Source organism: Rana temporaria, chromosome 5 (assembly GCF_905171775.1).
Source record: "Rana temporaria chromosome 5, aRanTem1.1, whole genome shotgun sequence".
Classification (NCBI taxonomy): domain Eukaryota; kingdom Metazoa; phylum Chordata; class Amphibia; order Anura; family Ranidae; genus Rana; species Rana temporaria.
This window is the reverse complement of record NC_053493.1, coordinates 6,185,837-6,196,571: the sequence shown is the minus strand read 5'-3', so window position 1 is coordinate 6,196,571 and position 10,735 is coordinate 6,185,837. Positions and strand designations below refer to the sequence as shown.

Here is a 10,735-nt window from a genome sequence, read left to right as displayed (position 1 = left end):
GTAGTTTGGGGCCTGGAATTTTGGAGGCTCCAAAGTGTTATTTGGGTGGGATGGAGCCTCCACTCCTAAACCCTGGAAGCCAGCGCACAAGGGGTTAAAATCTCAGACAACCACCCATTAAAGCAGGAAGTGATGCTGGAGGGAATGAGTGAGTTGGGAGAGTGCACCTGTGAGGACAAGATGGAAGTCTGCTAGCTGCTCAGAGAGGATTTCTGAGTAGTTTGGAAGTGAAGCTGTGTCTGCAGGGAAGGTCTGGAGGACTTCTTACTAAAAACGTATGTGCCTTTCTTTTGGGTTGTTTTTCTGAAGAAAGACTTTTTCCTAATTTATGCTGGAAACAAGCAGGACTTTTGTTGTGACGTTTTGGATGCTGAAGAAAAGCTTTATTTTGTTTTGTTTGGTCACCAATAAAGACCCTTTGCTTTACTGACACGGTTTTACGCACTTGTCTCGCGGAGCTTAAGAACCCCCAAAGTTTACAAGTGGTTAAACCAATTATTCAGCAGTTCTGTAGCCGTTCACATGCCTGACGAAGGGGCTCTGCGTGGCCCCGAAACGTTGTACTATCCCTTGTGATGTGATCTTTTTCATAAAAAACTTTTGGACGGAAATTGTCGATTCCCTGGTGTGCTGGCGAGTATGTACGCTTGTTTGATGTTTCCAGGACCCAACTGGTAATCGTTGCAGCACCCACCATTTTATGGGCCATTTTTGCCAGGAACGTGTGTGATAGGAATATTGATCAGACTGTAGAGTCTGAGATTCCTTTTCATGGATTCTATTTTCTTAACTTTCTCACTAGTGACTTGTTGGTCGCCTCTATAGTCTGGAGTAACTTGTCCTTATCCTTATCCCCCCAACCTCTAACAAAATCATAGAGCTTTCTCATCCTGGCCTGGGGGGTGGATTTACCAGTCACCATATTACACTGCTCAGGGGTTAATAGTTCCAGATCTCTGAGCTTATCTAAGATCGGATCTATCAGGGGGACTCCATTGATCAGTTCTATCTGATGTTCCTCCACAAAGTGCTTTGTTGTTGGAGAAGAACCTGCAAGTATAAAAATACATTGTTAGGCCATGAAAAGGAAGGTGGGAGAGGTGAGTGGAAAGTGGCCACTGTGCAATACGATGGTCGGCCCTCCGGCCAGGAACAAAAATTCCCCTGGTCCTAGCCCTAGAGGCAGGTGTCAAAAAGGTGTTTGTGGAGATCAGTGACCTAAGGTGCCACACGATGAGTGCCCCTTTCAAACACACGTGCAATGTATGGCACCCCTGGACTGCCACTCCAGGGGCACTATCTCCACAGGCTTTTCATGTGAACTCATTGCTTTGACCTGAATGAAGAAAGCACAGCTCTTCTGCACCGGCCGGGGATATGGTTTTCCCATTTCACCAGAATGTTGAGGCTACATAGAGAAGGTCTCACTGACAGTGAAGCTTCTCAGAATGAGAATGATGGTAAAAGCAGCTGGAGAGGTAAGTTGGACCTTTTATTAATTTCATTTTTAATTTGGAGACATAGGGCCAGATTCACAAAGGATTTACGACGGCGTATCTCCAAATACGCCGTCGTAGGTCCGAATGTGAGGCGTCGTATCTATGCGCCTGATTCAAAGAATCAGATACGCCAGAATTTGTCCAAGATACCACTGACGTAAGTCTCTTACGCCGTCGTATCTTGGGTGCAGGCCCGGACTGGCCATAGGGCAGACCGGGCAGATGCCCGGTGGGCTGGCCCGGCCAGGGCCACCCGCTCCGTAGCCTGTTGCTGCTCAGGCCGCACAGCGGGAGGTAAGCGGCAACCATGGCTGGACATGGTTAACACAGGCCGTGGCCGCCGCTCCCGCTATGCGGCTGTGCGTGTGTCTCCGCGGAACTTTCGGCTGCATGGGCTGAGCTGTGTGTCTCTCTCACACACAGCTCAGCCTCTCAGAGCCGCGCGGATATTTCCGCTCTCTGCTCCCAGATGGAGTCCTCCTTCACCTCCAGCCAAGGTGTCCTGCCACGGTGGGGCAAGGAGGAGAGCTGCGGGCTGCTGTCAGGACGTTTTCCCTCGCTTGCCCCCTCCCCTTCTCTTGTCGGCAACTCGGCAGGACTCGAGAAAGCTGTGAGGACTCCAGAAAGCTTCCTGCCTATTCTTCACTCACCATTGGCCACAACAGAGGACCAATCTGAAGCAAGATAGGCATTATGGGAAATGTAGTCTTAGAGATATTCTCAGAATTGTTCTCAGCAGGGAGCTGACTACACTCCCCAGCATGCACTCTGCTGGGGGGGGGGGGGGCCGAAAAACAAGCTGAGGAGTGCTTGTAGCAGCATTACAGGAGACATGAAAAACGAAAGACAGGACTGTGCTTGGGGAACTAATAGCCCCAGCACCACCTGATAGAGAAATTATGTACCACACCACCAGAGAGAGTCACGCTGTGTTGTGCCGCACCACCAGAGAACCATGCTGAACCACACCACCAGAGAACCATGCTGTACCGCACCACCAGAGAGAGAGCCACGCTGTACCGCACCACCAGAGAGAGAGCCACGCTGTACCGCACCACCAGAGAGAGAGCCACGCTGTACCGCACCACCAGAGAGAGAGCCGCGCTGTACCGCACCACCAGAGAGAGAGCCACGCTGTACCCGCACCACCAGAGAGAGCCACGCTGTACCCTCACCACCAGCGAGAAAGCCACGCTGTACCGCACCACCAGCGAGAGAGACTTGCTGTATCCGCACCACCAGCTAGAGAGTCACGCTGTACCCGCACCACCAGTGAGAGAGTCACGCTGTACCAGCACCACCAGCGAGAGAGTCACGCTGTACCCGCACCACCAGCGAGAGAGTCACGCTGTATTGAACCACCAGCGAGAGAGCCACGCTGTACCCGCACCACCAGTGAGAGAGTCACGCTGTACCCGCACCACCAGAGAGACAGCCACGCTGTACCCGCACCACCAGAGAGAGCCACGCTGTATCTGCACCACCAGAGAGACAGCCACGCTGTAACTGCACCACCAGCGAGAGAGTCACGCTGTACCCGCACCACCAGCGAGAGAGTCACGCTGTACCCGCACCACCAGCGAGAGAGCCACGCTGTACCCGCACCACCAGCGAGAGAGCCACGCTGTACCCGCACCACCAGCGAGAGAGCCACGCTGTACCCTCACCACCAGCGAGAGAGCAACGCTGTACCCGCACCACCAGCGAGAGAGCCACGCTGTACCCGCACCACCAGCGAGAGAGCCACGCTGTACCCGCACCACCAGCGAGAGAGTCACGCTGTACCCGCACCACCAGCTAGAGAGTCACGCTGTACCCGAACCACCAACAAGAGAGTCACGCTGTACCCGCACCACCAGTGAGAGAGTCACGCTGTACCCGAACCACCAGCGAGAGAGCCACGCTGTACCCGCACCACCAGTGAGAGAGTCACGCTGTACCCGCACCACCAGAGAGACAGCCACGCTGTACCTGCACCACCAGAGAGAGAGAGCCACGCTGTACCGCACCACCGAAAAGAGAGCAGGTCAGTGTCACTGGGCAGTGTGGGCACAATAGGAGACCGACAGTACTAGCATTGTATGGCCACAATAGGACTGGGACACTGTAATATAAAGGGGACTGCACTGTAAAGGGGCACTCTAATCATTGCAGTGCCCCTTTACAGTGCAGTTCCCTTTATATCACAGTGTCCCTGCACATTACAGTGTGGAGGACCGACACCAGCCACCCCCGCGAATGTCTACCGACCGCACCCCCCGGTCCCTGGAAAAGTTGGCTGCTCAGTCTAAAATGCCCGGGCCTATTTTTTGTCCCAGTCCGGGCCTGCTTGGGTGCATATTTACGCTGGCCGCTAGGGGCGCTTCCGTTGATTTACGCGTAGAATATGCAAATGACCTAGATACGCTGATTCAGAAAGGTACTTGCGCCCGTCGGATTCAGCTACGCCGTTTACGTAAGGCGTATGTCCGGCGTATGTTTACCCCTCATAAAGCAGGGGTAAGTCATGTTAAGGTATGGACGTCGGAACAGCGTCGTATTTTACGTCGTTTGGGTAAGTCGTACGTGAATGGGGCTGGGCGTAGGTTACGTTCACATCGACAAAGCATTGAGCCGACGTATCTTAGGGAGTATTTGCGACATGATTCTGAGCATGCGCGCGCATGCACCGTTCGATCGCCCACTCATTTACATGGGGTCACGGCTCATTGTAATACAACACGCCCACTGCCTTGATAATTAGAATTACGCGGGCTTACGCAGGCCCATTTACGCTATACCGCCGTAACTTAGGGCGCAAGTTCTTTCTGAATACGGTACTCGCCTCTCTAAGTTACGTCGGCGTAGCGCATATGAGAAGCAATACGCCCGCCGAAAATTACGCCGATCTTTCTGAATCTGCCCCTAAGGCTGGAGCTAAGTCCGGGGGGGGATGGTTAAAAGAAACAAGACGACACACAATCATTTTCTGTATGCAAATAAGAATGTTATAATGCATTCATTGGACAAATGTTATAACATACCTGCACCGCTGACAGATTTGCAGGCTCTTAGCTTCATTTCTCTCAATTCCCCTAAAAATAATAAAGGACACAGCAGACATAAACTCATTAGTAAAATTTCTTCCTGAAGCTGTATATATTTATGCGCATTCTATTAACTAAAAGCACATGTATATATCTGAAAATATGATGTAGGCCCCTTACACAGGCGGATCCGAGCGGGCTTGCCCTATTGCCCTATCAGCCTATTGACCTGTTTGTCTATCTATCTGGCAAAGATATTTAATACCCCAATTAAAAGGATTTTAATATCATACAGTGCATCCGGAAAGTATTCACATCGCTTCACTTTTCCCACATTTTGTTATGTTACAGCCTTTATTCAAATCGGATTAAATTCATTATTTCCCTCAAAATTCTACAAACCATACCCCATAATGACAACGTGAGAGACGTTTGTTTGAAATCTTTGAAAATGTATTTAAAGTAAAAAATGAAAAAAGTACCACAGACTCCTCCCATATACATAAGTATCACAGACTCCTCCCATATACATATGTATCACAGACTCCTCCCATATACATAAGTATCACATGCTCCTCCCATGTACATAAGTATCACATGCTCCTCCCATGTACATACGTATCACAGACTCCTCCCATGTACATAAGTATCACAGGCTCCTCCCATGTACATACGTATCACAGACTCCTCCCATGTACACAAGTATCACAGACTCCTCCCATGTACATATATAATCACAAACTCCTCCCATGTACATATACAATCACAAACTCCTCCCATGTACATATATAATCACAAACTCCTCCCATGTACATAAGTATCAGGGGCTCCTCCCATGTACATAAGTATCACAGACTCCTCCCATGACATAAGTATCACAGGCTCCTCCCATGTACATAAGTATTACAGTCTCCTCCCATGTACATAAGTATCATAGGCTCCTCCCATGTACATAAGTATTACAGTCTCCTCCCATGTACATAAGTATCATAGGCTCCTCCTATGTACATAAGTATCACAGGCTCCTCCTATGTACATAAGTATCACATGCTCCTCCCATGTACATAAGTATGACAGACTCCTTCCATGTACATAAGTATCACAGGCACCTCCCATGTACATAAGTATCACAGGCTCCTCCCATATACATGAGTATAATATGCTCCTCCCATGTACATAAGTATCACAGGCTCCTCCCATGTACATTGCTCCTCCCATGTACATAAGTATCACATGCTCCTCCCCTGTACATAAGTATCACATGCTCCTCCCCTGTACATAAGTATCACACGCTCCTCCCATGTACATAAATATCACAGACTCCTCCCATGTACATAAATATCACAGGCTCCTCCCATGTACATAAATATCACAGACTCCTCCCATGTACATAAATATCACAGGCTCCTCCCATGTACATAAATATCACAGGCTCCTCCCATGTACATAAATATCACAGGCTCCTCCCATGTACATAAATATCACAGGCTCCTCCCATGTACATAAATATCACAGACTCCTCCCATGTACATAAATATCACAGACTCCTCCCATGTACATAAATATCACAGGCTCCTCCCATGTACATAAATATCACAGGCTCCTCCCATGACACTCAGAATTGAGCTCAGGTGCATCCTGTTTCCACTGATCATCTTTGAAATGTTTTTACAACTTGATTGGAGTCCACCTGAAAACTGGCTACAAAACCTATAGTGTTCACAATACACAAATAATAGATATAATAAATGAGCGATTATGCGCAGTAATAAACTACCAAAAACAATATGATATAAATGTGTGAAAATAGTAAATCAAGTCCAAAAACATCAAATCCACATAGTTCTTCAAACTAGAGATGTCTCTAATATATATATTCATTTCATGCCTTCACACAACTGTTATGTGCTCTCAGAACTCTCACCCGTTTCTTCAATTTTCTCAGTTTTTTGATTCAGTGTTTGGGTTTTTGTCACCGAATCTTATAGAAAATGGCCACGAAAATATACTTACAGACCAGCCACAAGAAAATGACTGCTAGACACATTGATCACACAGACCTATCACTAAGAAAATGGCTGTGGTGCCTCAATTTAGGAAAGGACTACGTGAAAATGGCCACTGCATCACTTCCTGTCTGTAGCATATAAATACAATCACCTTATAGACAATCTGGTTCCCCTGATGAAGTCACGTGTCATGACGTAATGCATAGGGTGTGGCTGGAGACAGATGTAGACCGGAAGTGACGTGAGATGACGTTTAAACGCTGTGTTTTAATTCCAATGCACTTTTATAGCTGGATTCAGGATGGCGAGCGCATAGTTGCGGCGGCGTAGCGTATGGCATTTACACTACGCCGCCGTGAGTTAGCGAGGCAAGTACATGATTCACAAAGTACTTGCCTGCTAAGTTACGGCGGCGTAGCGTAAATCGGGCGGGCGTAAGGGCGCCTAATTCAATTTCGGCTAAGGGGGCATGTTTTATGTTAATGGGGGTTGACCTGACGTGATTGACGTATTTTACGAATGGCGCATGCGCCGTCCGTGTACATATCCCAGTGTGCATTGCGGCAAAGTACGCCGCACGGTCCTATTGGTTTCGACGTGGACGTAAATGACGTAAATCCCTATTCACGGACGACTTACGCAAACAACGTAAATTTTTCGAATTTCGACGCGGGAACAGCGGCCATACTTAACATTACTATTCCAGCTATTTGATGGAATAACTTTAGGCCTGATAATGCGTTACATAAACGGCGTATCTGTACTGCGTTGGCCGGGCGTACGTTCGTGAATAGGCGTATCTAGTGATTTACATATTCTACGCCGACAACAATGGAAGCGCCACCTAGCGGTCAGCCTAAAAATTACACTTTGGGATACGACGGTGTAAGACACCTACGCCACTCGTATCTGAGCCTAATTTAAGCGTATCTGGTTACCAGAATACGCTTAAATTAGCGCCGGCGCAGATTCAAACTTAGGCTGGCGTATCTACTGATACGCCAGCCTAAGTCTTTCTGAATCCACCTACTAAAGTATATCTTTGGTGCCAATATCTACCTATGACCATCACGATGGGGGGGGGGGGGGGGGGGGGATCTTCATTGGACCCTTCTATGAATTGCCATACCTGGCCAGAGTAAAAATGCCCATCATAGTGTAAAGGGAGTCCAGCCATAATAGTCCCAACTTGATCCAATCTGCAGCGTGTAATAGCACTGGTGAACGGAGTGAACCACAACTGCGGTTAGCAAGGATTTCAATGCGATTCTTTATGCGACAACTCAGTATTAGGCCCCAGGCGTCACTCCTCGCAACAGGAGTTTGGGGGATCTATACATCGTCTCTGTGTCACATAAAGAAAGGCGTTGAGCTACTAAGCATTACAACATGCGACCAGAGCTTAGCGTTTAAAATTATAGTTCAAGATCAATATCCCAATACACCACTTCATGCAAGTGATTACCAGTAAGGGACCCCAGGCGTCACTCCTTGCAACTGGAGTTTGGGGGTTCTCTACATCAGATCAACTTAAGCATATAGGGATGTATTAGGCCACTAAGGGAGATGCTATGAAATAGCATCAACCCCTAGCATAGAAAAGTTAGAACGAACATGTTCAAACAGTTAGGACAAGGCCTATAAGGGATTTGTACTTATGTCAAGCTCGTAGTAAATAGAAGTTGTAGTGACAACTCTTATGCCTAGTACACACGAGAGGATCGATCCGGGGAAACGGTCCGGAGGTCCGTTTCCGCGGATAAATCCTCTGGGAGATTTTGATCTGATGGTTGTACTAACCATCAGATCAAAATCCCTGTGGACTTCCCTCCGTGGTCACGTGTCGCGCCGTCGCTGCGATGATGACGCGGCGACGTGCGCGACGCAGAAATATAAGGACTTCCACGCATGCGTCGAATCATTACGACGCATGCGAGGGAGTGAATCGGACGGATTGATCCGCTGAGTCTGTACAGACCAGCGGATCAATCCGCTGGCCTGGATTCCAGTGGATAGATTTCTTAGCAGGTCAAGAAATTTTGATCCGCTGGAAATCCGTTGGCCCGAAAAAAAATCTGCGGAAAAAGATCCGCTGGATCGTACACACCAGGGGATCTATCCGCTGAAACCGGTCCACGGAGAAATTCCAGCGGATCGATCCTCTTGTGTGTACGGGGCCTTACTTGCATATGACAGGCACTATAGCTGAGTAATAGTACTTGTGTATGAGAGGCAATATAGCTCAGGTAATTATAGTAGCATACTTGAGGTAGATATTGTAGATATAATAATATTTGCATATGAGAGGCAATATAGCTCAGGTAAATATACTTGCAAACATGAGTTAAATATTGTAGATGTAGTAATGGTTACATATGAGAGGCAATATAGCTCCGGAATATATGTGATTTAGAGCAGGGGTCGTCAACCCTCGGTCTGTGGCCCTTCTGCAGGCAGGCCGCGGGTGCGGGCGGCCGTCAAGAGACATGCTGAGCTGCCGGCATAAGAGCGCTGGGTGGATGGAAGAAGTGAGCAGGCGGGCAAGCAGAGATATCATCTCCCTCCTCCGGCTGCATCGCCGCTCTTCCGCCCTCAAAGCCAGTGCTCTGTCTCAGTGTTGGAGGTTAGGCTGGGAGCAGAGAGATGACATCTCACACTGCCTGCCCCGCATCGCCTCTCTCCTGCGATCCTCGCTGGGAAAACGTAGGCCTCGTACACACGACCGAACATGTCCGTTGAAACTGGTCCGTCGGACCAGTTCCCGCGGACATGTTCGGTCGTGTGTAGGGCCGACCGGACAATTTTCAGGCCGACCGGACAGGTTTCCAGCGGACAACTGTTTCTTAGCATGCTAAGAAACATGTCCGCTGGAACCATGTCCGCCGGATATGTCCGATGGTCAGTACGACTCATCGGACATGTCCGCTGGCCCGAGAACCCGCGCATGATGTTGAATTGATTCGACGCATGCGTGGAAGCATTGAACTTCCGCGTCAGAGAACGTCGGTGTCGTATACGTCACTGCGTTCTCTGTCCGCGGGGATTTTGGTTTGATGGTGTGTACAACCATCAGACCAAAATCCGCCAGCAGACATGTCCGATGTAAACGGTCCGCCGGACAGATCCTGTCGTGTGTACAAGGCCTCAGAGTCCTTGTACAGCGGCGCAGATTGCTGTCCCCCCTGGACAGCTAAGCAGGAATTTGCAGAAGGGTGGAGCCAGAGAGTGACAGATGAAGGAGTCCTGGACCCTCCCTCTGCCAGGTGATACCGCTGCAGCAAGAGGAGGGAGACACCCTGCTACATCTAGAAGGGCGATCCCACAGAGATGTGACGTTAACAGTGACAGGTGAGCTGTGGGAGTTCAGGTGAGGTGTGCTGGGACTTGTAGTTCACCCCCTCAGCTGTCTGCATGATATACCACAAGGGGCACTCCACTCACTCCGCATCTGGTGACAGGCAACGTGGCAAGTGACAATCCACATCTTGTGGCAGGTGATGTGGCAAACTGAGATTCCGCATCTGGTGACAGTCAGCGTGGCAAGTGACAATCCACATCTTGTGGCAGGTGATGTGGCAAACTGAGATTCCGCATCTGGTGACAGTCAGCGTGGCAAGTGACTATCCACATCTGGTAGCAGGCAACAGTGGCAAGTGACACGCTCAGGGCTTCCACTGATTCTACATTATGGCAAGTTGAACTATTTAATTTATTACTACAATGTAATAATGCAAAATAATGCGCTTCAATCACCCCGACACCATGGTGCCGTGATGATTGAAGCGCCAACACCAGCCATTGCCCGCGAATTGTAATAGATGAAACACTAGCAGTAGTTCTTTCTGTAGGACTACAAGTGAAGCAATGGCTACTTATCTGTTTGTAGGTATCTTTATCCAGGAGATGGAGAGTCTATGGTGCAAGGTGTTCAAGGCATGAAGGTAATTCCCAGCAATGCTGTTGTTGTAGCGGATGGCTTCAGCAGCAAAGTAGTAGTTGTTTCCTGGAGCGGTGTTCCGGCAAAGGGAGCAAAGGCAGCTGAATGAGTAACGTAGCTGAGCTACAGCTGACAGGCTACGGCTGACAATAATAGAACGGGGAAACATTGCCAAGTGAATGCCTTTATAGGCTAGTGAAAAGGTGCAGTGCATTAGCACTGATTCAAATGACCGCCGTAATACGGCGCACTTCCGCGTTCCTG

General features: G+C 48.9%; 1 protein-coding gene across 1 annotated transcript in view; it reads right to left on the bottom strand.

Moving 5' to 3' along the window:
• Positions 1-592: 592 nt before the first annotated feature.
• Positions 593-10,735, bottom strand: part of LOC120939758 — a 105,483-nt gene continuing 95,340 nt past the window's right edge. The window contains exons 22-23 of the mRNA XM_040352093.1: positions 4,523-4,573; positions 593-1,050 (exon numbers count right to left, since the gene is read on the bottom strand). Coding sequence (XP_040208027.1) covers positions 779-1,050; positions 4,523-4,573 — 323 coding nt within the window. The 3' untranslated portion in view covers positions 593-778. The remainder of the gene's footprint in view (positions 1,051-4,522; positions 4,574-10,735) is intronic.